A 27,920-nucleotide genomic window follows, 5' to 3' on the forward strand; every position below is an offset into this window, starting at 1 on the left:
GTGGAGACTCAGCCAAGTCCTCTGCCCAAAGCCCCCCTCTCAACATGGATTTAAAGAGTTTGTAGCAGAAAAAGTCTGCTCTTACCTCTGCCCTGGGTCTCTTCTTGCATGAGTCCATCTCCAGAAGCTCCAAAAGTGTCTTTGAGGTGTCTCTTGTAGAGAGGAGAGGCCTTCACAGAATGCTTTAGGTCAGAAGGGACCTCAAAGCTCAGCCAGTTCCAACGCCCTGCCATAGGCAGGGACATCTCCCACCGCAACAGGTCTCTCAAGGCCTCAGCCAGCCAGGTCCAGGGGCGTTGTGGAGCACGAAGACTGAAGAAACATCCAGATACATTTTCACACCCATAAAACCTCACAGTCCAACTTTCCCTGAGCACTAGTCCCAAGTCCGGGCAGAGCCCCAAAGAAGCTGCTGCTCCCTCTGCTCCTCTCCCCCTCACAACTTGCTGTCTGCGTAGGTCGGCAGCAGCCGCTCGTTCTGAGTAATAAATGGCCGCAGGCTGTGGGCAATCAACCCCCGGACTCCGCGCACCTGCTTGCCTGTTTGCCGCCTTCTGTCCGGGGCCCTCACAGCCTGCCCCTCGTGCAGGGCGGCACCGGCAGCTCGCTCTGATTAGCGGCTGCAGGCTGCGGGCAGTCGTCCCCCGGACTCCGCGCGCCTGCTTGCTTCTTTGCCGCCTTCTGTCCGGGGTCCTCACAGGCTGCCCCCCGTGCAGGGCGGCACCAGCAGCTCGCTCTGATTAGCGGCTGCAGGCTGCGGGCAATCGTCCCCCGGACTCCGCGCGCCTGCTTGCTTCTTTGCCGCCTTCCGTCTGGGGCCAACAGGCCCGAAGGAGCTGCTGCTCCCTCAGCCCCTCTCACCCTCACAGGCTGCCCCTCGTGCAGGGCGGCACCAGCAGCTCGTTCTGATGAACACACGGCTGCAGGCTGCGGGCAGTCGTCCCGAGCTCCGCGCACCTGCTTGCCTGTTTGCCGCCTTCTGTCCGGGGCCCTCACAGGCTGCCCCTCGTGCAGGGCGGCACCAGCAGCTCGCTCTGACCGACACACGGCTGCAGGCTGCGGGCAGTCGTCCCCCGGACTCCGCGCACCTGCTTGCTTGCTTGCCGCCTTCCGTCCCGAGGCCAGCAGGCCCTCAGGTGCACCCCACCGAGCCCAGCACTCGAAACGCAGCAGGCTGAGCTCTTGCCGCTCTTAGCACCTACCAGCTAAATGCGTGGCACGGCTCTCTAAAGTGGAGAGGAGGAAGAGATGTTCCTGTCTCACGTGAAGGTGAAAATTTGAGGGATTTGAATTTTTGATACTTTTTGGATACTTTTTTTTTTAGTCCCCTTTGTTTTGCGTCGTTTTTCCCCTCTGCTCGCACAGTAGCTGCCGTGACGCCTCCTGCCCGCCAGGGGGCGCTGCACGCCGCCTCCAGGTCTCTCCGCCCTGCGCGGAAGGGGGATAAGAGGAGGGGCTACGGGCAGCGGAAGCGGCGGCCGGTTCCGGGCAGGCTTTGCCGCGGTGCCCAGGGTAGGCACAGCGGTGGTGCTGTTTAGTTTCGGCGCTGCTCTTGTGCCTCTGTCGGTAGGGTTTGGCTCTGCGTTCCGGTGCATGTAGAGCGACTCTGGTAAGGGTCTCGGTTGGTTGCACCAAGGCAGCCCGGGAAGGACCCTGCTTGGTTGGGTCTCGGTGAGCTGCCGGTGAAGGGTCCGGTCAGCTGGGCTCCGGTGTGGAGTTAAGGAGCCTGAGCTGGTGCACCCTGGTGAGGAGCCTGCTTGGCTGAGCCTTCGTGCCGGGTAAGGACGCTGCTCGGTTGGGCGTCGCTGGGCTCCGGTGCTTGGTGAGGGGCCCGGTAGGTTGGGTTCCGGTGCCCGGCGGAGGAGCCTTCTCTGTGGCAGCCTGCCGAGCTCCAGTGGGGAACCTGCTCGGCTGGGCCCTGATGCCTCGTAAGGACGCGAATAGGTTGAGCCCCGGCAAGCCCCCCTGCCTGCTGAGGATGCCTGAGCCCTGATGCCCCGCGAGGGAGACTGCTCCGTTGGGCCTTAACAGATGCCAGTGTCCGGCCCTGGTGGCCGTTCGGGCAGAGCCCCGGGGAGGCTCCTCCTGCCCGGCCTCGCCATGCCGAGCCGGAAGCTGCGAGGGGTCCGCCGGGTGCTGCTGGCGCTGGCGGCCGCGCTGGGCTGGCTGCTGGCCCTGCAGCTGCTGGTGGACCTGCGGGCGCTGGGGCTGCTCTGCGGGCTGCTGGCAGCGCTGGGCGGCTGGCTGGGCCCCCGAGTTCTCAGTCCCCCTGGCCGGCGGCTGCGACTGGAGCGTTTTGTCCGCTCGCTGCAGCCCCAGCCCCGCTGCCCGGGCGCCGAGGAGCGGCTGGAGAGGGAGATCAGCAGCACCGTCCACAAAGTGGTGCGGGACTTCGTGGCCTCCTGGTACCGCACCGTCAGCAGCGAGCCAGCCTTTGAGGTCGAGGTGGAGAAGGCCATGACCGGCCTGGCCGAGGAGCTGAGGCGGCGCATGGGGCAAGTGGACCGCCAGGCCCTGGCTCACCGCCTCCTCCTCCTCTGCGGCCACCACTTGCAGAGCTACCTGCAGGCCCGCGAAGCCCTGAGGGCCAGTCCAGCCGGTGGCAGGACCCTGTGGCAGGAGTACAGCCGGCTGGCAGGGCCGCACCCTGCCCTCCGCAGCCCCGCAGCTGAGGTGGGCTATGCCCGGGCTGCGGTGGAGGCGCTGCTGCGGGCCCTGGTGCCGTGGCCCCACCTGGAGACGCGGACGGGTCGCTTCGTGGTGGTGGAGCTGGTCACCTGCAACGTGCTGCTGCCGGCCGTCAGGAAGATGGCTGATCCTGACTGGATTAACCTGCTGCTCATCGGCGCTTTCTCCAAGAAGCCCCGGGCTGAGAAGCCACCTCCAGCACCCCCAGTGCCTGATTCCTTGCCCTTCACGGTGCAGACGGACACTGCCCCTGCCAGGCTGTCCCCTACTCCGAGGGTCATGGAGGTTCCCAGACAGGAGGCTGGAGCTGCTAGTCAGAAGGGAGAGGACTTGTCGAGTAGTCTGTGTCCCCCAGAAGAGCCTTTCCTCCATCCCCGAGCCCTGGGAAACCTCTTTCCCTGCGAGGGTTTGGAGCTGGAGTCCCCTGCACCCGATGCTGGCCAGGACATGGATCTGCTGGCACCATCACCCGCAGGGGAGTTCCCTGATGAGTCTCTCCAGGACACCTCTAACGTGCTGGAGGGACCAGAAAATGGTGTGGGGGATCTGGAGGAAGGCACTGCCACCAACTCAGATGCTGGCCTGCTTCCCACCTCTGCTTTTGCACCGAGCTCCTGCCCTGACATCCAGATCGACCCAGCGGTTGAGAAGGAAGCGGAAAGCCCAAGTGTTGCCAGGAAGTCCTCCTCACAGAGACCCTCCAGCTTGGGGAAAGATCTGGGAGCAGCAGAAGGTCCACCACAAACCCCTGCAGACTCCAGGCAGGCTCTGCCCCTGCTCACATCCTCCCCAACGGCTTCCATCAACACCTTCAGCTTTGAGCCCCTCAGCAGCCCCGACGGGCCGGTTGTCATCCAGAACCTGCGCATAACCGGGACCATCACTGCCCGAGAGCACAGTGGCACTGGCTTCCACCCCTACACCCTCTACACTGTCAAGGTAAAGGCTTGCCCAGCGAGCACCCCTTTGCCAAGATCCCTGCCCTGGCAGGAGAGCACAGGCTGGAGATGAGGCCTTTGTTTGGCAGTGGGGACATATCAAAGCACAGTGCCTTTTCCAGTGGCCATTTGTGTGTGGAACAGGGATCCTTACTCATGACCAAGAGTTGCCTGGGGCTGGGTGAGGTTTTCTGTGTTGTGTTTTCACCATTCCACTCATCTGGAGGGGTTTCTGTGCTGTGCAGGGAGTGGTCAGTCTGAGGATTCGCTGGATAGGGTCCTATGGAGGCTGGGGCCAGCAGGGACCGCAGCAGGTCGGGATTCTTTTGGGGTGTGTAAGGGTAATTGAGTGTTGCCTTCCTCCTCAGTATGACACAGCCCTGGAGGGGGAGAGCACAGGCAGCCTCCAGCAAATGGCTTACCACACCGTGAACCGCCGCTACCGCGAGTTCCTCAACCTGCAGACCAGGCTGGAGGAGAAGCCGGAGCTTCGCAAGTTCCTGAAAAGTCAGTGCCTGCTCTTAGCTTCCCGAGAAGATCCCTCTCCCTCTCACCCCTTTCCACCCCTCTGCATGCTCCTCTCTTCTGAGGCTGCCCTGCCTCTGCAGCGCTAGGTGCTGGGCCGTGGGTGGTGCCTGTGTCCTTGTTCTGGGCAGAGCTGGCCAGAGGTGAAATTTCCTTCTCTTGGCAGCAAATTGCAGTTCTAATGCTGCTTCTGTGTGAAGGTTCCTTGGGTTGAGCATGGCCCTTCACAGTCCTTTAGGTTTGGACAGATCTGGGGAAACTGCTTGGTTGCCAGATTCATAGATTGGTTTGGGTTGGAAGGGACCTTAAAGATCATCTAGTTCCAGTCCCCTGCTGTGGGCAGAGACAGCTCCCACTAATCCAGGTTGCTCAAGGCCCTAGCCAGTCCAAAAGGTTCTTAGGTTATAGAATGCCAGGTTGGAAGAGACCTCCAGGATCACCTAGTTTTGGAGTGATGTAGAATCCTTGTGTTAAACTGACATTTTTGCTTCTCTTAACTTTAAAGGTTCAGATGGTATCAGTAGAACACAAACTCTGTGTGGATTTAAGGCCTGATTCAGCCACTTTGGTTTGAGGGGTGTGTTCTCTTGGGCAGTGTGTTGTGGTAACCTTAAACATGAGAGCATTAAGATTTTTAACTCAACTGCTGCAGTTTTCTTGAGCTTGCTGATGAGTTTGTTGCCTTTGTAGATATCAAAGGCCCAAAGAAGCTGTTCCCTGACCTCCCATTTGGAAACATGGACAGTGATAAAGTGGAAGCCAGAAAAAGCCTGCTAGAGTCTTTCCTGAAGGTGAGATATTTGCTTCCTCCTGCACTTTTCTGTGATGAAGCTGAGAAGCTGGCCCCCAAAGAAATGAAAAGCAAAGACCTGAAGCCACATCTCTCCTTGCAGCAACTGTGTGCAGTCCCTGAGATTGCAAACAGTGAGGAGGTGCAGGAGTTCTTGGCCCTCAACACCGACGCCAGGATCGCGTTCGTCAAGAAGCCCTTTGTTGTCTCCAGGATAGACAAGGTGGGAAGCTGCTTACCACTGCACTCAGCCATGCCTCTTGGGCTTCTACATCTCCCCTGGCAGTAGCCAAAAAAACTGAAGCCTCTCTCTGTAGCAGGGCAGCTGGATATAGGTTCATAAATTGGTTTGGGTTGGAAGTGGCCTCAAAGATCATCCAATTCCAACCCCCCTGCCATGAGCAGGGACACCTCCCATCAGCCCAGGTTGTTCCAGGCCTCATCCAGCCTGACCTTGAACACCTTGAGAGGGCATCCATGACCTCCCTTGGTAACCTGTTCTAGCATCTCACCACCCTCACTGTAATATCAGATTGTCCTGGTGACTGTAAAGGTAGGAAGAGTCAGAGCCCATCTCAGAGAGCCTGGGGGTTATCATGGGAAACAGAGAGCATGCAGGTGTGAAAGCTTTTAGCTGCTGTGGAGGGGCTGGGAACATGTTCAGCAGCTGATGGCTCTGCTGGCTTGTGCAGATCGTGGTCAATGCCATTGTGGACACTTTGAAGACAGCATTCCCCAGGTCAGAGCCACAGAGCCCCACGGAGGAGCTGAGTGAGTCTGAAGTGGATGGGAAGTCTCAGACAGATGGGAAGAAGGCAAACAAGTAAGGAAAAGCTTCTTTAGCTTTCCCTGTGCTTCATCCTTGATGGACTTCATCCATCAATGATTGCCACAGGAAAACACTGACTGGATGCTTGACTTGCTGTGGATAGCACATTGCTGTTGTGCTCTAGTTGGATTCCTTTCCTTTCACATCCTGAGTTCCTGTTGGGATAAAGCAATTTCCAGGAAGACTCAGCTTCCCCTAGAAGGTGGATTTCTTCCTGAGCAACTATGTGGTGGTGGCATTTGCCAACAAAGCTGATGCTTCTGGAGAATTGCTTTTTCACCCTTCAGCATGTGTGACCTCTGTATGTGGTGACTCACTGCAAAACACAGCTCGAAGTTGTCTATCTGAAGGTTTTCTCCTGCTGCTTCTGTGTGCTCCACACAGTGGCATGGCTGCTGCCTTGCCCAGGAAACATCCGAGGAGTTACTGAGGAGTAGTGTTTAAGGGCATTGGACAATTGTTGCTCACCAAGGCTTTATTTGGTGCTGCTGACAGTGCTGAGCCCCATTGTGCTCAGCAGCGTTTCTTTGCACGCAGGGGGAGGGAAGAGCTCTTCATGAGAGTGGCTTTTTGTCCAGGAGAGAGATGTTTTGCTAGAAAAAGCTGCTTTGGACAAAGAGGCAAACTCAAAAAGTCCAAGTTTTGAAGCATCTTGGCTGCAAGGGACATTCCTTAATGATAACCAGGCTGGTTTACAATCTGTCCTACAATCCCAAACGCCCTTTCTGCTCCTCCTTCCTGCCTGTGCATAGTTACAAATGGATTTCACAATCCTGCTGAGTGTGGTTCATCTCCCAGGCTTTTCAGATCGTTTTCCTGTGTGCTGCAATGCCCACACCTTGCTCAGCACAAATGCCAACATCTGCATGGCAGCTGAGGTAGGACATACCTCCTGAAGAAGATGGCTTTGTGTGCTGGAAAGCCTTGGCTAGGCCTGTGAGGAAAAGCACTTTAATGCTTTTACTGCATGGCTTTACTGCCACCTCTTAGATATCCTGGGGGATAGCCTTAGTTGTTCTGCTACTTTGAACCACTTTTGACCTATTCATGCTTCTTAGCTTGGACAGTGGACAAAGACAGATGGTCCAGGTTCTTGGATGAGGGTGGGGAAATTGATCACTTACAGCTTGCTGAGAAAACCCTGACTGTTCCCTGCCCCTCTTCTTCAGGTCCAGGCTGAGATTCTCCTCCAGTAAAATTACTCCAGTGCTGAGTGTGAGTGAAGCTCATGACAGGATCTTGTACTCTATCAGGGAAGGAAGTGCTGTAAGTTCAGATCCTTCTTTCAGTCCATGATCCCAATCATTGCCCTGTTTGGGTGCTGCCTTGGTATAACCCATGTGCTGTGAGGGTTTTGCATGCTGCAGCTTTGTTCCACATGCCAGAAGGGCAATAAGCAGTCCTGTGGCTACAGCAAGGTGCAAACCAGGTGGTGGGATGCTGGGAGTGGAGATCTTGTGGATCAGTCTGGCTGTGTGCAGCTTGCTGCTGTGGTGGTTTTGTAGGTCTCTGGTACCCTGTCTCTGGCTGCTATGGAGTCCTTCCTCCAGAAGCAGGAGAAGCTGCTGGAGGCCATCCCCAGCAAGGTTCCTGAAGGAGAGGAAGGCAGAGAAGTTAAGGAAAGCTCCATGCAGGAGGACATAGATGGACTGAGCACATCGGAGCATGGGACACGTGCAGACACAGACCCTGGTGAGCTTAACCCCTCTGCTAAGGCTTCAGGTTACATGGTTTGGAACCTCAACAGCTCCAGCAGCTGCAGACTCAGTTTGCAAGGTCTCTGCTATGAGGACCTGGTCTCCTGCCTGGTGCACCTTGGTTGAAGGGAAAGCAAACTGAGTTTTCCCAGTCCTTAAGTGATTCAAAGATCCATAGAATGGGTTGGGTTGGAAGGGGCCTTCAAGATTGCCCAGTTACAACCCCCCTGCTATGGGCAGGGACACCTTCCACTAGCCCAGGTTGCTCAAGGCCTTGTTCATCCTGGCCTTGAACACCTCCAGGGAGGGGACATCCACAGCCTCCCTGGGCAACCTGTTGCAGTGATTGCTTTGGTCTTTATTGTCAGGGAAGCAAATTGGACTTTGGCTCAGCTGTGTCACTGTGGACCTTCACTGTAGTTCCCTCAGGAGTTACTGCAGCAACAAGCTCCCTAATGCTTGAACTGCCAGTGTCCCAACATCAAGCTCTTAGGAACTGAAAAGTGACCAGGTGATGCTTTCTTGGTAGTCTCACATTAGCCTGACTACATTCACACACTCTTAAGGGACCTTTTGAGTGATAGGCTTGGATAGATTTGATGGGAACAGCAAATCTAATCCCAGTACAAGGAATGCTGTTTCCTTTCCGATGACAGGTCCCTCCTCTGAAGCAGAAGGGTGGTGTGGCCTGTCAGAATGGTGACAAGATTCCCCTGAACACAAGCACAAACATCTTCTCTAATCTTTTTCTTGGAATAGCTGAGCCTGAACTTCCCAAAAACTTGCCTGCAGTGGTTCCAGTTCGGCAAGCTCTGGCAGAAAGCACGTGCTTGTGACAGGATGGGGCTGGTGTTTTGAAAGCTGACTTGTGCTACCAGCTTTGCTTGTAAGCTTTCCATTTGTTTTGGGGCTGCTAGGAAGCAGGGCTGGAGCTGGAGGCTGGTGTGCAGAGCACAAGAGTTACAGGCAGGCCAAATTAGCTGGAGTCTGAAGGAAATGGAACGGCAGTGATGTCAAATGCCTGCAGGTCTGTGATGCTTCAGAGCCCAGACAGGCCAGGCTGGTCTGGCAGGGGCAGGGGAGAGAGTGTCTGAGGAGCAGCTGGCAAAAAAGACAACCAGTATCTGCTTGCTGGGTGACTTCTTGGAAGAGGTTGGCCAGCAGCTCTCTGAGGAAGGGGACTGGGATGCTAAGGGAACAGAGAGCTTGCTGGCAGTGCTCTGTGCTGGGGTTATGGTCAAGCTGAACAGCCTGCTCCTGTTTTCTGTGCAGGGAAGCCAAATCCCAAAGGGCAGAGCAAGCAAGGAGTAGATTCTGCATGGCTCAGAACAAGAGATGCTGAACACACTCCTGTCTTTTCCAAGTGAAGTGGCCTGGAGTTCATTAGTCTGGCAGGGAAGGAGAGGTGCTGGGCTTCAGAATCCCTCTCCCCTTTATCTCCAGCAGTAATCAGGCATGAACTGTCTTGTTGACTCCTTGAATAGAGTGGTTGAAAGATCAAACATCAGGGAAGGTCAGAGGAGGGGCAGCTGCTCTCCAGGAGCTCGCTTTGCCTGCAGAGCCATCACAGTATCCTCATGCTGGGGCATAGGCCTGGGAGTGCTTGTCTCAGGCAGGTTTATGGTACATGAATGAGCTCCTTCATCTTAGGATGCTTTGGGGTCAAGCAGCATAGATCATGGAATCATAGAATGGTTTGGGTTGGAAGGGACCTTAAAGATCATCCAGTTCCAACCCCCTGCCACAGAAAGGGACATCTCACACTAGCCCAAGTCACACAAGGCCTCATCCAGCCTGCTCTTGGACGCCTCCAGCAATGGGACATCCACAGCCTCCCTGGGCCACCTGTTGCAGTGTCTCCCCACCCTCACTGGAAAGAATTTCTTCCTCCTCTCCGGTCTGAATCCAGCAAACATTTCTCTAGGCGGCAAAATGTATTTACCCTGTAGGCTTTGACGCCCTCCCGAGGGTCAGGGATAGGTTTTGCTGTCCCGCGTCTGTCACCAGGGATACCTGGCCGTGTGTTGGGGCTTTTGTCTTTAACGGCTGCATCTGGTTTATCCAAATGTGGTTCGTCCATCTTCCTGCTCAGACTTGGATCTGCCACACGGTGGCAGCCTTGAGACACCGGCCAGAGGCTTGCGCCTGGCAAACTGCACCTTGCTAGAGGGCAAAGTGTTGGTGAAGAGCAGGAAGAGTCCTCAGCAGCGCAGCTTTCCCTGGCCACAGTCACTGCCTGCTTACTCGCCTCTTCTGTGTACTCTGCCATCCCTGTGCCCGGACTGGGGCTTGATAATTCCTTGGTTTAACTAAGTGGGAATTAGACACTTGGAGCAACCATGTTTTGCTCTGGTGCACCCTCTGGTAGGGAATTTGGGGCTGTTCAAATGAAAATGGAAATGAAAGAGTGCCTGGGGCAGGAACCCGAGAGGGTGAGCTCCTCAGTCTGGCTGTGCCACAGCAGCACAGGGCTGGGGAGAAGAGAGACAAGCAGGCTCCTGGAGACAGGAATGATTTTTGGATGATGCTTTCCATCAAGTTTCCTTAAGCATAGAGTTGACTTCTTCACCTGACCCTCCTCTTCCTCCTGCCAGACTCTGAAACAGCTTTGGCTGACCTGGCCCTGGATGTGCTTCGTCTGCTGCTGCTGGATCACTGGAGCTGGCTGTGCACAGAGAACATCCAGAGGATCTGCAACCTGCTCTTTGGGACACTCATTCAAAGGTAAGGCCTCAGCAACCAACCTCACAGCACTGCCTTTTGAAGTTACAGTCTGCAGTGGCACTCTTGCCTGAGTGCAGGCAGATGCACATCACCCAACAAGGGTCTGCAAAGGAGATGTCACATTTATGTAGGGAAAACACCTCAGAGACTTGCACCAGGAGCTGTTTTCCCCAAAATCAAGTGGGCAGCCTGCTGTCCTTTAACAACAGGGGAAAGATCCAGCCCTGGAAATGAGAGGCTTCTTGCCACATGAAAGGGTAAGAGTGCCCAGCTGCTTGGCTCTCCAGGGAGAGACAAGCCTCTGCTGGCCTCCTGGTATCTCACTGCCCAGGGGCTTAGCTTATCCTTTGAGAAACAGAGAATAAACAGGCAGAGGGACCAGCAACTTGTCAAGTAACAGCTTGGAATGCAGCCTCCTGGGGCCTTTGCTGTCTTTGGTCTGCAGTGGGCCAGCAGTGCCTGTGCCTTGGGCAGTGACCCACAGATGTTTGGGAAATGCTTCCTTTCCAGCTGGCATGAACTTGCCAAGCTCTTCTGGGGCCAGCGTCGCTGTGTGGTAAGGCACTGGGCCAAGGCACACAAACAGAGTTTCTGGTTCCTTGTGTAGGTCAGTGACTATCACCAGCTGAGGATATGGTCCTTCAGAGGAAAAAGAAAGTCTTTCTGGAAGGACCTGGGCTAGAGGGAGTCTCAGAGCAATGCTTTTCCCTCTCCTGTACCCTTTCATCTCTCTCAGTCGTCCAGAGGCGGAACGCACAGGGCAGCATTAGAACCCAGCTGGTAATTTAAGCTGCCCCCAGCAGAGGTTGCCGAAGCACTTTGAGGTCAGGGGCTGCTGGCCATCACTCCAGGATCCTTGGGTGGAAGGAGGTGGGTGTTGCTCCCATTTCTCCAAAATGGGGAATGAGCTGGAAGCCAACCCTTGTGTGTAAGCAGGGAGGTATGAGAGCTGGGAGCACGTCATCACCTCCTAATAAACCCTGTCCCGGGCAGGCAGGGAGCCTGCAGCACCAACACGTGGTGGCTTTGGTATTTTCCACTATAGAAGCTGTCAAACACACACCACAGCCTGGCTCTGTAAGGTGCAGGAGTTGCTCTCTAACGCTCCCTGCAAGGAGGATGCAGTGAGGTGGGGGTTGGTCTTTTCTCCTTAGTATCAGGTGATAAAAAGGAAATGGCCTGAAGTTGTGCCGGGGAGGCTTAGCTTGGAGATGAGGAACAGTTTCTTTGCAAGAGTGGTCAGGGATTGGAGCAGGCTGCCCTGGGAGATGGTGGAGTCCCCAGCCCTGGAAGTGTTCAAGACATGTGTGGCCATAGCTCTCTGGGACTTGGTTTAGTGTCTGTGGTGGTGGTGGTGTTGGGTTGCTGGTGTCTGTGGTAGTGTCTGTGGGTTGCTGGCTGGAGTCGAACATCTTGGAGCTCTTTCCCACTCCAAGCAGTCCTGTGATTCTCCATCTCCTCTGCCTGTCAGCTCGGTGGCAGCTGGGCAGAGGGAGGCTGCATGACCAAAAAAGGGATTGTTAAGTAAAAAGGAGGCCTTGTGTGCAGGCTCCATCCCTCTGCTGCCTGTCCTCTTATGCAACAGGGAGTGATCCTTTTTCGGAGGCGAAAGAGGAGCCGCGCGGAGGGGCTGGGAGCCTCACTGGGAGTGGGGACAGCCCTGCAGCCAAGGACAGCTTCCAGCAGCCTCTCCATGCCTGTAAACAAACTCACTGCCCTGCTCCAGCTCTGCACCACTCCTCTGTCCAGCTCTCGCTTCCATCCCACAGCCTGGAAATGCAGATCCCTCTTTGCTGAAGAGGAGCTGTTTGCAGAGGAGAGTAGCTGGGGGCTATTCTGGGCTCCAGTGGGGGGTTGGTGGAAGAGCTCAAAAGCATTTGGAGAATCTATCTGCTTTTTAGAGCCTTGTGAGTCAAAGCAGCATTAAAAATACACAGCAAGCATCTGAACCACGCCACGGCTGTGACCCCACACCCTGCCCTCAGTCTGTCCTGGGTGGCACAGTGGTCACTAGGTCAGGGGTCTGCTGGTGCCACAACAGGATGGTGGCAGCCATGGAACTGGGATGACAGCCACTGGGTACCAGCTCCCTGTGCTTTTCAGCTGCCTTTTGGGATTCTCCCAGGCCCACATCTGCTTCCTCACCTCCCCCTGTTCTAGTGGGAGGTGTCCCTGGCTGTGGTGGGGGGTTGGAGCTGGATGATCTTTGAGGTCCCTTCCAACCTAAGCCATTCTATGATTCTGTCTTGGAGTAGCCTTCCGAGACATGAATGAGCTACAAGAAAGGTAGTGGTAGGATAGGGAGCAATGTGAGCTGGCAAAGGGAGATTGAGACTGGAGATTAGGAAGAAGCTCTTTCCAGTGAGGATGAGGAGACACTGGCACAGGTTGCCCAGGGAGGTTGTGGAGCACAGAATCACTGAACATGTACATTCTGTGCTGCTGTGCTCCACAACCTCCCTGGAGGTGTTCGAGGCCAGGTTGGATGAGGCCTTAAGCAGTCAGCTCTAGTAGGTGAGTGGGACCCTAGGGGCAGGTTTGTCTTCATCCTGTGAGCACAGGTTCCAGGGGTGCTGCAGCTTGCTCTGGTGGCACATTGCCCACCTCTCCTTCAGCAGAGATGTGGCACAGTGCCCAACCGTTGCACACAAGGTGGATTTGGGTGGGATAGTGCTGGGGATTACTCCAGGCTGTCCTTGTTCTCTTGCTGTCATCTTGAGCTGTCTTTGGAGCCTGTGGCTGTCAGGCCAGGGGTCACAGGTGCTTGTGCAACTCCTGAAGTCAAGGAGCTCCTAGCTTCAGAGAGTTGCTTGCTGGGTGGGTTTTTTCCCTGGTATTTCTCTTCTTTCTTCCTTGATCTCTATGCCAACTGACCTGGCACAAAGACAGACCTTTGGCAGCCTCCTTGATCCCCTTGACTTGCAAGTGCCACTGGCATCTGGAGTTGCCTGACCCTCTTCAATGCTCCTGAGTAAACCTGCCCACTCGGGCAGCTGAGCACCGGCAGGCCTGGGCGTGCTGGGAATGTGCTGCCCCTGGGGAAGCAACCCTGCCCAGCCCTGGCTGGGGCCATGTCCAACAGCCACGAGGCTCAGGCAGACCTCAGCACAAAGCTGGACTGTGCCTGTGGCACTTGGTGTGGGACATGGCTGTGCCTGGGCAGATGTTTGCTGCAGAGGCTCCCTGGAACCTCCTTGTGCTCTCTAGAAGTGAGGCTTGGTTTGTGCTCCTCAGGTGCCTGGAGACTCACAGAATGGTGAGGGTTGGAAGTGGCCTCTGGAGATGGAGTCCAACCATCCTGCTGAAGCAAGGGCACCCACAGCTGCTTGCCCAGGATCATAGTGTCCAGGTGACTTCAGAATCTCTCCAGAGAAGGAGAATGCACAGCCTCTCTGGACAGCCTGCTCCAGGGCTCCAGCAGTAGCACAGCAAAGAAATTTCTCCATGATTTCAAGTGAAACTTCATAGGTTCTGGTCTGTACCCATTGGCACTTGTCCTGTTGGTGGTCACCACTGAAAAGAGCCCAGCCTCATCCTCGTGGCCCTTTAGGTATTAATCCCTTCTCAGGTAGCTCTGCTCCAGGCTGAACAGCCTCAGGGCTCTTGGCCTTTCCTCAGAGAGATGCTCCAGGCCCCTCAGCATCCTTATGGCCCTCACCTGGCCTCTCTCCAGTAGTTCCCTGTCCTTCTTGAACCTGGGGAGCTGCAGACAGCAATGAGCTCTGCCCTGAGCCTCCTCTGCTGCAGGCTGCACCCCCCCAGCTCCCTCAGCCTCTCCTCTCAGGGCTGTGCTCCAGGCCCCTCCCCAGCTCTGGCGCCCTCCTGTGGACACCTTCCAGCACCTCAACATCTCTCTTGACTTGAGTAGTCCAGAACTGAGGCCAGTGTGCCACTCAACTTTGTATTTAGAGAAACCAACATTTTGGCATCTTCCTCTTGCCCTCAGAGCTGTGAGGAGCTGCAGAAGTCCCCAGGCTGTGGAATGTCCTCAGTGAAAATGATCCTCAGGACTCTCTGTGTCCTCATGTGTGCATGTAAAGTAAATAAAAATCAGCTTGGAAAGAGGCCTCGATTCAGTGGCCTCCAAGCACCTGGAAATTTTGGATCTGGCTTTAAATCTCTGTCCCAAACACACTTTTGATTTCTTTCTCCCTTTTCTAGAAGCAGCTTTCTTCCAAAAACAGCCACTAGAATGAAGCAAGCTCTCTGTGCTTTGATAACAATTGCAACATTATTTTAACTGCCTCTCTCTTGCCTTTGGATTCCTTTTCAACAATCAGATTCCTGCCAACTTTTTTTTTTCTTCTCTCTAGATTTAGGGGAAAGATAAAAGATACCTCCAAAACTCAGCAACTTCCTATTTCAAACAGAACAGGCAAAGAAAAAGAGGGTTGAGAGGCAAAAATGCCTCCTTGTTGGTTTTCCTTTTCCCTGCCTCGGGAAGGGTTAATGTGTTGTGATGTATTTTGAGTCTGAAGTGGGCTAATGAAGCAATCTGCTTCGAGCAGGACCTGGCTGAGACAGCCTGGCCTCTCCCTGGGGCACTGCTGAGAGCTTAATTGGCTCAATAAATACTTGATGAAGATGTTATCGAATGCAAGGGGATGCTTTGTTAAAAATCAAGGGAATTTGGGGTTGATTTCTTGGTTAATCATGGAGCTCTCCACCCCCTTTCCTGAGCTCCTTGGCGTGCCAGGGGGATCTGACTCGAGTGGAGCAGAGAATAGAGCAGCTGGGTTAAGGCACTGCAGGGAGAGGAACGCTGGAGTTGGAGTCCTGGATGTTTACACTCTGGGCTTTGTGCAGCAGGTGTCGTTTGGAGGGAGCAGCACAGAAAGCAGCCCAGAGCAGTGTCCCAGATCCCAGCCACGAGGTGTGGTTTCATTCCTGCAGGCAGCAGGGGATGTTCTGTTTCTCTCCTCTCTGCCCCACAGGGCTTCTGCCAGCTCCACTTCTCCCTGCCTGGGGCCAAGCAGGTAGAAAAATCCCACTGCTTCAGCAGTGGGAAGGCTGATTGAGGCATGTTGGATACAAACTGTCCTGGTGAGACCACATCTGGAGTGTTGTGTCCAGTTCTGGGCTCCCCAGTCCAAGAGGGGCAGTGGAGAGTGTCCAACAGAGGCTGTGAGGATGCTGAAGGGGCTGGAACGTCTGTCTGATGGGGGAAGGCTGAGAGCCCTGGGGCTGTTTAGCCTGGAGAAGAAAAGGCTGAGAGGAGATCTTGTGAATGTTTGCAGATATCTGATGGGTGGGGGGCAAAAAGAAGGGGTCAGGTTCTCTTCACTGGTGTTCTGTGATAGGACAATGGGCACAAACTGGAGCACAGGAGGTTCCACCTCGACATGAGGGTTGTTTTTACTGTGAGCCTGCTGGAGCCATAGAGCAGGCTGCCCAGAATGGTTGTGGAGTCTCCTGCACTGGAGACTTTCAAGAGCCACCTGGATGTGTTCCTGTGTGACCTGCCCTAAGTGCTCCTGCTTTGGCAGGGGTTTGGACTTGATGGTCTCTGGAGCTCCCTTCCAACCCCTACCATTCTATGCTGCTGTCAAATGCTGCCAGGGTGAACTCCTCGCAGCTCCACTGCTTTCTGCCTTCCTTTGGTGCCCTCAGGGGAACTGTGCTTGGAAGGTGCAAGGCTGGCAAGACTCTGTTCGAGGGCAGGCACTTGGCCACTGCCTCCCTGCTCAAACACTTCACTGCCTGTGCTCAGGCAGGGGTACAGAACGAATTGTTCACAGCATCCACAACTGTAAACTTTTATAGGGCAGCAGGAGAGGAACATTTCCAGTAAGGCATGGAGGAAAGTTTGCTTTGCTTGTGTGTCTCTGGCCAGGATTTTAAAAGGACCTGGGATGCTCCATGGTCCTTGATCTATAGAGGGCTTCTCTCCCCTCTCTCCTGCCTCTGCAAGGAGTTTACCACAGCCTGCAATGAGCACAGACACTAACACTTTGTGGCTGGGACTCTGTGTCCATGCTGAAGGCCAAGTGTTGGTGCTGGCACTGCTCTGTTGGTGGCACAGGGGAAGGAGATGCAGTGTGAACTGAGCTTGGTCTTGCACCTTGGTCTCCTGAAAGGGAGGACCATTAGGGTGGAGGTTCTCCTATCTCAGATCATGGGTGGCAGGATTTGAGTGATCCTGGAAGCCCCTGTAGAGGGCTGGGGCTCAGCAGGATGGCAGCATCTCAAAATTGACCTGACAGGAGTTCGTGTCTGCCTGTCATCAAAGCCATCATCTGGTACAAGGACAGAGCTCAGATTATGCCCAAGGCAGACACTCAAGATGGGAAGAGAACTGGGAGCAGGGAGGCCCCATACTGGCTTGTCACTGCACCCCAAGCCATACAGAAGGGTGCCTGAGATTTGTCCTCATGGCTGGCCCAGGTGGCCACTGCTGTCCTGTGCAGATCAAGATGTCTCTGGCCTAGAGCTGCTGCCAGCTGCCTGTGCAGGGACACAGCATGGATTTGGTGGCATTTCTCTTCCATTTCAGTGTTTGCAATGTGAAAGCTGCTCAGCCAGAGCTGGCACAGCCCTGGCACTGGCATTTTGTCTGGCACCATGTCTGGGTATCCTTTACATGTGGAGAAAAAGCCAGAAGCTGTGTTGGGGAGTGTCTGCTGTTGAAGGCATCACTGCTGCTGCCTCTGAGAGCAGGCAGACAAAAGATGGGGCAGCAGATGGGCACACATCCTGTCTCCAACCACTGCTGGTCACAAAGTGTGAGTGGGAAGCCATCCCTCCACAAGATGAGGTTTGCCAGCAGCCGGGACAAGCCTGGATTTGGCTTGAGGGCCTTTGAGCTGAGCATGGCAGTGGTCAGCTGTGTCCTTGTCCCCTGCTGACTGCGTGGAGGTGGACGTGGGCTCAAGTAGCAGGTGCTAAAAGCCAAGCCTGGGGGCAAAAGCTCTGTTGTGTTTTTCCATTCCTCTGCCCTAGCCTGCTGCAGCTGTGTGCTGAGTTTTGCAAGCTCTGCTCAGAAGTGCTCTGCAGTCACAGCACTGAAATGTGGCTCTTGCAGAGCCCTCAAGTGAAGGATATTCCTGTGGTCTGAGGAATGATTTGGGGTGGAATGTGGGGGATGAGTGCTGGGAAGGGAGGGATGATCTGGTGATTTAAGCACCAGCTTTGCTTGATTTTATGAGTCAGATGGCTCGAGAGCCTCGTGCACTTCCAGATGTTGCCTTTCCTTGGATTCTTCTGTCTGCTGAGGGCTCAGAGACCTTCTTCAAGCTTCTGCTTAGCCAAGCTGTGCCACCTGACCTCAGGAGAAGAGAGACCTTGTTTGGGTATAGAATGTAGTAGAAGTTGAGCTGGACTTGCTACTGTTAGAGACTCCCAGCTTTATAGAATGGTTTGGGTTGGAAGTGACACTGTAGATCATCTAGTTCCAACCCCCATGCCATGGGCAGGGATAGCTCCCCCTAGACCAGGAGGCATTAGGCCTCAACCTTTCATTGCTAGGTTGAGCTCTCTCTATCTGCACATGGCCCTCTGGGTAGTCTTGAGTTCATCCAGGTTGCAGAAACCAGTTGAAAACAAGTCTGAAGACTTTGGCTGGCTTTACTGTAGGCTATTCCACCTAGAGATAGGACAGGAGGGAATGGACTGAAGCTTGAGGAGGGCAGATCTGGACTGGAGATTAGGAAAAAGACAGGAGGGGTGGTGAGACACTGGCACAGGTTGCCCAGGGAGGTTGTGGATCACAGAACAGTGAAGGTGGTGAGACACTGGCACAGGTTGCCCAGGGAGGTTGTGGATCACAGAACAGTGAAGGTGGTGAGACACTGGCACAGGTTGCCCAGGGAGGTTGTGGATCACAGAACAGTGAAGGTGGTGAGACACTGGCACAGGTTGCCCAGGGAGGTTGTGGATCACAGAACAGTGAAGGTGGTGAGACACTGGCACAGGTTGCCCAGGGAGGTTGTGGATGCTCCTTCACTGGAGGTGTTCAAGTCCAGGTTGCATGAGGCCTTGAGCAAGCTGGGCTGGTGAGAGGTGTCCCTGCTCATGGCAGGAGGCTTGGAACTGGATGATCTTTAAGCCAAACCATTCTGTGAATCTTGTTGCTTCTAAGAGCCAGAGAAGGCCCAAGGTGTGTACCCCCCAGGCCTTGTTTCTCATTCCCAGGGCATTTCTACCATTCCTGTCTTAAAGGACCCCTTCAGCTGACCTTGGAGTTCCAGCTTAAGCCTTGGCATTAAATGGGCTCTTTTTAGCAGTCACTTCATTCCTCCACCAGCAGCTATTTCAAACAGAGGGTCCTTACAGCATGGACAAGTTATGCACCTCCAGACTGAGGTCCAGGACTTGTAGCCTTTGCAGTCTGCCTCTTTGCATTGGGCATTATCAAAGCATTTGAGCGTCTGAGCCCGGGCGGTCACTTGCTCTCTATTTCTGGGTTCAGCTGAAGTGTAAGGAGATGGTTCAGAGATAGGTTTGTTTTTCTTTCTTTCTTATTAAGGTTATTTTTTCATGAAATAGCAGAGTGGAAATAGTAACTCCTCAGCCATCCCCAAAAAAAGAGATGGATCTATTTGTGTTTCTTGCTGGATTTATTTCTACCTGTGTGTGCTCTCCATGTGGCACGTGGAGCTCAAGTGTTTAGTCCTTTAATAGCACAGAAAAATCATCTGTGACCTGCTGGCAAAGGTCAGCTTTGGACCAGCACAGGTCTGGAGTTCGTGTGTGAGAAGTGTGAGCTGTTAATCCTGCCCTTGGTGCAACAAGTCTGCCATGCAAAGGCAAATTTGCCACGGGTCTGGGTTTTACTTGGGTAAATAAAGCTTGGTGTGACCCTCCCTGAGTTGGTTTGGAGCAGTGAATAATGGCTGGACTCCAGGGTTCGTAGGTTCACAGAGTGGGTTGGATTGAAAGGGACCTTACCCATCATCCAGGTCCAACCTCCCTGCCACAGGCAGCCCAGGCTGCTCAAGGCCTGAACACCTCCAGGGAGGCATCCACAGTTTCCCTGGGCAACCTGTTCCAGTGTCTCACCACCCTCACTGTGAATAATCTTAAAGGTCTCTTCCAGCTGAAATGGTTCTGTGGCTCTCTCCAGTTGTGAGAGCTGAGTCACTCTGCTCCTCTGTGCCCCTGTGTTGTAGACATGCAACATGCATCCTCCAGAGTGGGTGGTGATGGTGGCTTCACCAGGTTCAGGTTGAGAGAAAGGAGGAAAACTCTTGGTGGCAGAGTTACTCTGAACTGATATCTTATCTGGTATCTCATCTGAGGGCAGATTTAGACTGGAGAGTAGGAAGAATTCAGACTGGAAATTAGGACCCTCAAGGTTCATCTTGTCCTACCACCCTGCAATGAGCTGGGGCACTGCCAACTATGGTGGGGAAGTTGGCATCTTCTCTGTAGCTGCAGCACACGTTTGGTGCAGGGGAGGCAAAGCAGACGTTTGGTGCAGAGGGGGCAAACCCATCCTCAGATCCTGCCCTTTGCTTGCTAAAGCGGAAGGCAAGGAGCTGCTAGACCAAGTCAAAACTCCTCCAAGGGAGCTTTGCAATGTGGAAACTAAAACCTTGAAGCATAATCCCAGTGGGTGCACACATGAGCAGATTTAGAGCTGTCACTTCTAGGTCTCCTTGCCTTGTTCTGGTGGTGTGATGGAAATAAATGAGTTAGCAGTGGTGAATTGTTTGTGTGGGACCTTCCAGCCTCTGTCAGGTCTCAGTCCTCTCTCGAGCTGCCTGGAAGCATTTTGGTGTCTTCCCAAAGCTGAGCTTTTTTGCTTATTAGGGTTTTGTTTTGTTTTGAGTTATTTTTTGGCTATTTTAGTAACATTCCTAAATTAAAAGCAAACTTGTTCTGTGCCTTCTGCAGCCCTTGAAAGGATGGGGAGTGACTGCTGCTGAGATGAATTCCAAGTTGTCATTCAGTCTGCCCTCCCTAGGTGCAGGGCTGGACTGTTTGCAGCTCTGTCCCCAGGTCTCTGAACTTCTGTTGCCTGTCAATTGTTTTCTCAATTAGGAAGGGAGGCTGTGTAGGAAAAGATGTTAATGGAAAAGCAGCTTAATGAAAGCTCTTGCCCCAGGAGGAGCCACAGTTCAGCACTTTAATTTGCTTGGGGATGGCTGGAGGGTTTAACATGATCCGGGGTGTTAAACTCTGCTGATGGCTGCAGATAAAAACCTCCTTAAGCTGTTGTAGTTCAAACATGGTCTTTTCCCAAGGCTGTGCTGTGACATTTTGTCCTCTAAGACAGGTAGAAGCTGTGCTTTGGACCTCTTGGAGCAGCCTCAATGCTTGAGGACAAAAGCAGAGACTCCTCATGTCCATTGCTGGCACTGGGATCACCAGGGGCATTCATAGATGCACAGAGTGCTTTGGGTTGGAAGAGACCTTAAAGCTCAGTCAGTTCCAGCTCCTCTGCCACGGGCAGGGACACCTACCAGCAGCCCAAGTTGCTCAAGGCCTCATCCAGCCTGCCCTTGAACACCTCCCTGGGCAACCTGTGCCAGTGTCTCACTGCTCCTTCATCCCCAGCTACCTTTAGGTGCTGCTGTAAGTTGCCACAGTGGGTGTGATGGTGGCCACTGGCCATTCCTTCAGCCCTGGCTACCTTCAGGTGCTGCTGTAAGTTGCCACAGTGGGTGTGATGGTGGCCACTGGCCGTGCCTTCAGCCCTGGCTACCTTCAGGTGCTGCTGTTGCCAGCTCTGCGCTGCGGTGGTGCTGGTTGCCCGGGGCAGGGCAGTGGTGGCCCAGGGCTGGCCGCGGAAGAATGCAGACAGTCTGGCAGAGCGCAGGTTAAATAAAGTTTGCCTTGGCAGGAGCTGAGCCCTTGGACGGGCTGGGAGCTGCCGGGGCGTAGTGGTGCCGGAATTGCAAGCACGAACACCAGCTGCCAAGAGGAACTGGGCTCCTGGCCCTGCTTGTGGCCTCCTCTCCTCGGGGCCTCCTCGAGGTGCTGGTGGCACCGCCAGCCTGTGCCCTGCGCCCTGCCCGAGCTCCGCTCCGCAGCCTCCCGCTGCCAGGCAGCGCTGCTGGGGCTGCACCGCCGAGTGCTGGGCTTGCCAAAGCAAGGGGAGCCTTGCTGCTGGCCTCGGGGGCAGCGGGGAGTCGCCTGCTGGCCCTGCTGGCTCTGGGGGGAGGGTTTTTGAGCGGTGTGGGGGTCTGTTGCCGGCAGTGGCTCTTGCTGTTGCGCAGGGAAGAGATTTGTGGTGATTTGGAAACCCTTCCCAGCCGCTGGTGTGGACACCTCGGCTCAGGGAGGCTGCAAAGCCCTCCAGACCTCCCGCGGCCTCGGATGTGCAGGTTGTTGCCCTCTGCAGAGCAAAGCCTTGGGTGCCCAGCAGTGGTGCTGGCAGGCACCTAACTGCTTCTAACAGCCGGGCTGGGGGCGGCGCTGGTTGCGCTGCCGGCCGGCAGCAGGGGCTGAAGGGAGCACAAAGCAGCAGGGCACTTGTGCCTTGCCATCTCGGGAGGGTGTGCTTGGTCTGCAGGCAGGACACCCTTGGCTCCTGAGCTAGCAGAAGGGCTGATGAGGGGAGCACTGGTGCCAGACCACAAAGCTGTCCTCGCAGTCAGTTGGTTTAGAACCAAAGCATCAGTTTTGGTGAGCTCTGTCTCACTTCTCCCACCTGCCTTGTGTGGACATAACTCAGGAGGCTAAGGCCAGACACATGCCTTAGCTGTGCTCCCTGCAGGGTTACTCATTTGGTTTCCTGCAGGCAGGAGAGGGATGAGGCTTTACATGGCTTATGCTTTCCACTGCGACTTTGCTGTAGTGTTTTGTCTATCAGATGGACATTTACATACTTCTGGTGCACAGGGAAGCTCAGCTAATTAAGGCTTAGGAAAATACTGAACAGAAAGACTTGGAAAATGAATGTTCACTTAGCCAGCAAGCTGATTTTATTGCCTCCAAGGGCCTCTGATCAGCAGAAAGCTCCCGAGCTGGTACCAAGCTTGACTTTCCCTTTCTCCCCATGTGCCCACAGGTGGTTGGAAGTGCAAGTGGCTAACCTGACCTGCACCCAGCGCTGGGTCCAGTACCTCCAGTTGCTCCAGGAATCCATCTGGCCTGGAGGAGTCTTACCAGCAGTGCCTAAACCAGCCAGGACAGAGGAACAGAAGAAAGCAGCAGCAGAGCAAGCCCTGCAGAGCCTGATGGGGATCTTGCCTAGTGAGTGTGCCCCAGGCATGTGTCAGCTGCCCTTGAGACAGGAGCAGTGAGGGTGGTTGGGGAAGCCTCCAGTACACTGGCATCTCTGGGAATGTTCTTAAACACCGAGGTGGAGCCTGCTTGTGTGGAGGCAGTGGGAAACATTTGTGACCTTTGAGGTTTGAATGGTTGCCTGAAAGCAAAAACCACAATTTCCCAGTTTAGGTAGTTTGCATAAGCATTTAGGGAGCAGCAGAGCTCAGAGAGGGAAGGACATGTGCTGGTGATTCCCAGGTGCAGAGTGGCCACAGCCCCTGTGCTGGTGCTTCCTGCTGAGCCACTGCCAAGAAGGCAGAGCTCAGGAAAGGCAGTGCCAGGCTGTGCTCCCACCTGCTGCCAAAGGGCACCATTGCTGGGAAGGTTCTTAAGGCAAAGCTTTTGGCTTTTCCACTGGAGTGCAAGCATGAGCCCAGCTGCTCTGGATTTCCCTCTCTTGAAGTTTGACACCAGGACCTTTGGCATTAAAGCAGCTGCTGCCTAATCCATGTGAGTGCAGCCTGAACTTTTAACTCCTTGCTGCAGCTTGAGGGGCCCTCCCTGTCCTTTGGCCATGAGAAAGCACTGCCAGGATATGCTCTTCCAGCCTGGAATAACTTTCCTGGTGCTGCCCATGGCTGGTTTCTGGCACAGTTACATTGGTCATGAGCACCACCACAAACTTAGATTTAGTACCCACCAGCAGAAGCCTGACCCTGGTTTACTACTGTGTGTAAGTGTGCAGTTCCTGAAGCTTTGTCTCCAACAGATGTGATCCAAGAAGTCCTTGGGCCCAGTAAATGTCAGATGAGCTGGGAGCTGGTGCTGGAGTCCCTGGGCCAGCCTGTGATAAACAGGTAAGTGGATTTATGGTCTCTTTACCCTGCCAGCTTTCATGGTGGGATCTGTCAGCTACAATCAGAGCATCACCAAGAGATTCTTGTTGCCAGCTTCTTGGCACAGAGCATATCTGGCTAATCATCCCAGATTTATACTAGCAGAAGGCATCTGGCTTGCTTATTATGAAGGTGCATGTCTAGGACCTTGGTCTGGCTGGAGATTACTGAGCCAGTCTTGTTAATTATGTTGCTGGGCCTGCTTAGTTTGTGGCTGCCAGAGGAAATGAGACAAATCCTGGTTTGATTTGTTGTTTGGAGAGGACCTTGAGGGGCTGCAGAGATGTGTAGAGTCATAGAATGAATTGTCAGGGCTGGAAGGGACCACAAGGATTATCCAGTTCTAACCCCCCTGCCATGGGCAGGGACAGCTCACACTAGATCAGGTTGCTCAGAGCCACATCCAGCCTGGCCTTAAACATCTCCAGGGGTGAGGCTTCCACCACCTCCCTGGGCAACCTGTTCCAGGCTCTCACCACCCTCATAGTGAAGATTTTCTTCCTAACATCCAGTCTGAATCTCCCCATTTCCAGCTTTGTTCCATCCCCCCCAGTCCTGTCACTACCTGACATCCTGAAAAGTCCCTCCCCAGCTTTCTTGTAGCCCCCTTCAGTTACTGGAAGGCCACAATAAGGTCTGCTTGGAGCCTCCTCCTCTTCTGACTGAACAGCTCCAACTCTCTCGGTCTGTTGACAATGTTCTGTGTGCCCATCCCACTGCCTTTGGAGAGCAGTGCTTTGTGATTACCTGCAGGGCACTGCATGTGCCACCCTGCTCCAAAAGATGTTTGTGCTTGCACAGAAGAAAAATCCAAGCCCTGAACCATCCCTTCAAACATTTCTTCTAGCACCCAAAGTCTTTTTGCCTTTCCCCCAGCAGCAGTCAGAAAATGCATCTTCTTTACTTGAGCTTTGGCTTCTGCGTGTCTGGAGCTGATCTTCCTGCTCTGCTGTGCCCTGACCAGCCTAAGCTTTGTCTTCTCTCCATTTCAGGCACCTGGTTTTCTGCCTCTTGGACATTCTGCTGGAGCTCTTGGTTCTGAAGGGCTCCAGTGATGAGCTTGAGACTGCAGCTGCTGCGCCGTCTGCCTCTAGAGGCCTGGAGCAAGCAGGCACCTCAGCACACTGAGCAGAGCTGCTGTAGCCAGCACTGCAGGAGAGAGGCAGCCACAGGCATGGCCTGATTTGATTTCCAGTGGCTACTGAACATGTCTGGGAGCTTTATAGCAAAGAAATTGTTCCAGACCGTGGTAAATGAGGCTGCTTCCAGGCTTCTCTGGTTTGGCTGGGCGATGGATTGAGCCCAGTGCCAGGGGCTGAAGATGGTTTTCTGCCACGTAGCATCTGTTCTGTTGCTGACCTGATGGAGAGCCTGAAGATGCCTGACCTCTGCTGAGCTGGATAGCTGGAGAGGATGTGCAGGCTGTCCACAAACCCTGCTGTCTTGCCCCACTTCTCTGAACATCTGAAGGCAGAGACAGCACATCAGGTGTGCTTTCTGGCTTCAGCTGGCACTGGGATGCGGAGGCTTGGTGGGATGGTGTCTTGCTGATAGATGTTTCTCCAGGACAGGTCAAGGGGAAAACAAATGCTATCCCTCCTCTCTGAGCAGCCTGCCCTGTGCCTACACCAATACCATCCATTTTACCAGAAGGCAGATGGAGAGAGGATAGAGAATGGAGATGTGGTGACACCACTGAAGTCAGCCTCAAGGACCCATCTTAGAAAGCAGAGCAGAACTCAAGGCTGCTTCCCACTGTCTCTGCACTGACATGGTCTTGTTGTGGCATCTCTTGCTGACAGAGCATCAGGATGTAAGCAGGTTAGACTGTGAGCCTGAGAAAGAGACCAATTCCCAGGCTGAAGAGCTTAGCTGGACTCCAGGATTACCCTGCATGTTGCCTGCTGAGTTGTGCTTTAGTCCCACAGGCTGTCATGTGGGAGGCACAGAAGAAGGAAGTTGCTGACCCACGTGTGGCACAGCAAGGAAATCACCTCCCACACAAGTGCTTGTCACAGCAAGCTGAGGAAGAGGAGTGAGCACCTCTGAACCCAGGAGGAACTCCAGATGTGTTATGGACAGCCACAGAGATGGGCTTGAGAGCCTCACCTTGGCTCTGGGGTTGATTGCTGTGGCACCAGGCTTTGCTCTGCCTGCTGTTGCAACAGCTATGTAGAGAGGGCTCCAGAAAGGCCGCCCCAGGTGGCCATGCTTGGTGCCACCCAGCACAGAATGGTGTGTTGAGTTGGCAGCAGGGTTTGAGTGGGTTTGTGGGCTTCTGCTGCCCAGCTGCCAGGTTTGTGGCAGGACGAATAGACATGGGGAACATGCACCAACAGACTGGTTTGGTGACCTCTTCTGGTGTGTTTCCTGGGAGGAATAGCAGCTGCCCAGAGCTGGACTTGGCTGATGAAGGCGATGCTGTTCCTGGTGTTCTCTGCAGACTAGAGCACTTTGAAGAGACTTCCAGGCAGGAAGTGTTCAGGATCATGACCAGTTTCCATGTTACAGGACAGGCATTTCATGCAGCCTGCTGTTACTTGGAGCTGTCTACTCTGTGGCCTGGTTGGAGAGAAGGTGATGTAACTCCAACATGCCTACTACTGGAAGCAGAGACTGCTCTTTCCAGAGGCAGCTGCTTGATAATGGCTACCCGATGGTGTGTGCTGCTTTGTGCTCCTGGGGGGTGTGTGTTGTGTGAAAACAGAGGGTTAGTTTGCTGCCAGCATGTTTAGGGAGCTCCAAGGACATCCCAAGACAAGGCAGAACCCAATGTAATGAAGCAAAGCAGTTTTGCTTGGCTGCTTAGAGCCAAGGCCCAGCAGTGACACTTGTGAGCTGGTGGGGGACTTGCCACCTGCTTGGAAAAGATGGGAGCATGTCTGTGAAGTAGCTTAGGAGCAGACTAGGCAAAAAAGCTGGAGAATGCTCCATGTGGGATAATCCCCCATGGCCAAGCAGCAGGCTGGGAAGCAGGACTCCCATATATCCTCTCCTTGGAGCTGCTTCTCTCTGTCCTTCACTGCCAGGCTCCTGTTTCCCTCCTTTTACCTACTACTTGCATTTACTAATCCCCTGTCTTGAGGAGCCATCAGCAGGACTGATGTAGCTCAGCCCTGTTGTGCTCGGTGGCCTCCCTCCCAGGTGCTCTTGGTGTGCTTGCTTGCTGGTGCTTCCTCCTTAACTTGCTGACTTTGGAGCCCCAAGATTGTCATCTGTCACTGATTAGGGATGTCATTAAGAGACTGCTTGAAAAGGATCATTCAGAAACACACTGCAAGCTGGGCCCTGCCAGCTCCAGGTGAGGGCAGAGGTCTGGCACAGTCCTTACACTGGGTGTGATGTGGGAAGAAGCAGCTCAGACTTTGCTGGGAGGCCCTAGCAGCCCTTCCTTCTACCCTGACCTCTGATATCATGTGAACTGCTCAATGTTCAAGCCCTGTGATGGAAATCATTTCTGCTGGGGTGCTGTGACAGTCACTTGTGCTTGCTCTTGCTGCTTGCTGTCTCCTCCTGCACTGTCACACGGGCAGCTCGGAGCAGGCTTGGGGGGAAGCAGCAGCAGTCTACACAGGAGGAGCTGGGGCAGATTTACTTCACACCCTGAAGTCAGCAGCAGAGCTGGGGACAGACCCCAGGAATTTGGATTGCAAAGTCTTAGTTTTAATCCCCAGACCTCCCTTTCTTCCCTTAAAGTGAGGAAGACCAGAAACCAGGATTGCCAGAGCCCTTTCTCATGCTCTCACTGGCTAAGCTTCAAGCTCCCATTCTCTCCTTCATGGATCTTAGTCCATTCTCACCGTTGAGGTGCAGCTGCCCAGGAACAGTGCAGGAACAAGGAGCCTCTCTCTCTCTTGCACTCACTGTTAGGGAAGACCAAATCAAATAAGTTTTTTCCCTGCTGCAGCTCTTTCCCTCACTTTCATTTGGGGATTAAATTCAGCAGCACAGTGGCAAAGGCAAAATTCTGCATTCAGGTGGGCTGAAAGTTTTTCTTTCCCTTGGTCTGAGACTGGAAATGCTGCTTTGCTAAACCAAACAAGGCCAATGAGACAGCTTCTAACTCCTCTGTGTGTATCTGTTCCCAGCCAGCTCCCTTCTTCTGCAGGAGTTTGTGCAGAAGGCTCAAGCCACCTCTTGCTAAAGGCAGAGAAGGGTGAGAGCAGCCAGACTGGATCTCAAGAATTAAGTTGCAGGCTTCTATGTGGAGCAGAACATAACTCAGGTGGGTTCTCAGCAATCTAAATCCTACTGGATATCCATGTTCTGCTTCTAGCTGACCATGTGAGCATCAAGGGGCACCTTTCATTGCCCCTTGCCTCAGTTTCCCTCAGGCTGCAAGATCTCTGGAAGCAGAGGCTGCTGGTGTGTTTGTGCAGCAGAGTGCAGTGATCCAGAGCTTCAGGGCACCACCATAAGCTAAAAGTCTGTCCATAGTGATGAACCAGAGCTTGGTTTTGATGGTCTGGGGAGGGGGGAAGGAGTGTCCCTGTGCTCTGTTGTATCTCCTGTATTCAAATCCTTGTATCAGCTGCTTGTGGGTGCAGATATTGAGGTCTGTGTTGAAAAGCACTGTGTTGAAAGCTGGTTTTGGTGTTAAATGGGGAGCAAGCTGCTGATGGTGCTCCCAAGCACCTGTGGCTTTTGTTCTGTGGACAATAATACTCAGTTTCAAACTTG

The 27,920-nt window shown here is 54.0% G+C and overlaps 1 protein-coding gene and 1 long non-coding RNA gene across 8 annotated transcripts in view; one reads left to right on the top strand and one right to left on the bottom strand.

Moving 5' to 3' along the window:
- LOC135191189 (uncharacterized) overlaps positions 1–305 on the bottom strand; it is a 116,685-nt gene extending 116,380 nt beyond the window's left edge. The window contains exon 1 of the long non-coding RNA XR_010308756.1: positions 86–305. This is a non-coding gene — a long non-coding RNA (uncharacterized LOC135191189). The remainder of the gene's footprint in view (positions 1–85) is intronic.
- Positions 306–969: 664 nt separating this feature from the next.
- SNX19 (sorting nexin 19) lies at positions 970–27,920 on the top strand. Of its 7 annotated transcripts, none has more exons than XM_064173063.1 (11): positions 971–3,627; positions 3,995–4,133; positions 4,842–4,942; positions 5,045–5,164; positions 5,634–5,764; positions 6,940–7,036; positions 7,276–7,462; positions 10,062–10,191; positions 22,145–22,344; positions 23,114–23,201; positions 24,233–27,920. In XM_064173063.1, exons 1-11 carry the CDS (start codon positions 2,032–2,034, stop codon positions 24,366–24,368), a joined length of 2,925 nt encoding a protein of 974 aa, XP_064029133.1. In that variant the 5' UTR covers positions 971–2,031; the 3' UTR covers positions 24,369–27,920. The 7 variants fall into 7 exon arrangements, with proteins under 7 accessions (XP_064029135.1, XP_064029133.1, XP_064029134.1 ...); XM_064173064.1 differs by having other exon boundaries at positions 22,145–22,329; XM_064173065.1 differs by lacking the exons at positions 22,145–22,344; positions 23,114–23,201; positions 24,233–27,920 and adding an exon at positions 13,426–13,825 and having other exon boundaries at positions 970–3,627.

Source organism: Pogoniulus pusillus, chromosome 38 (assembly GCF_015220805.1).
Source record: "Pogoniulus pusillus isolate bPogPus1 chromosome 38, bPogPus1.pri, whole genome shotgun sequence".
In the NCBI taxonomy this organism is placed as follows: Eukaryota; Metazoa; Chordata; class Aves; order Piciformes; family Lybiidae; genus Pogoniulus; species Pogoniulus pusillus.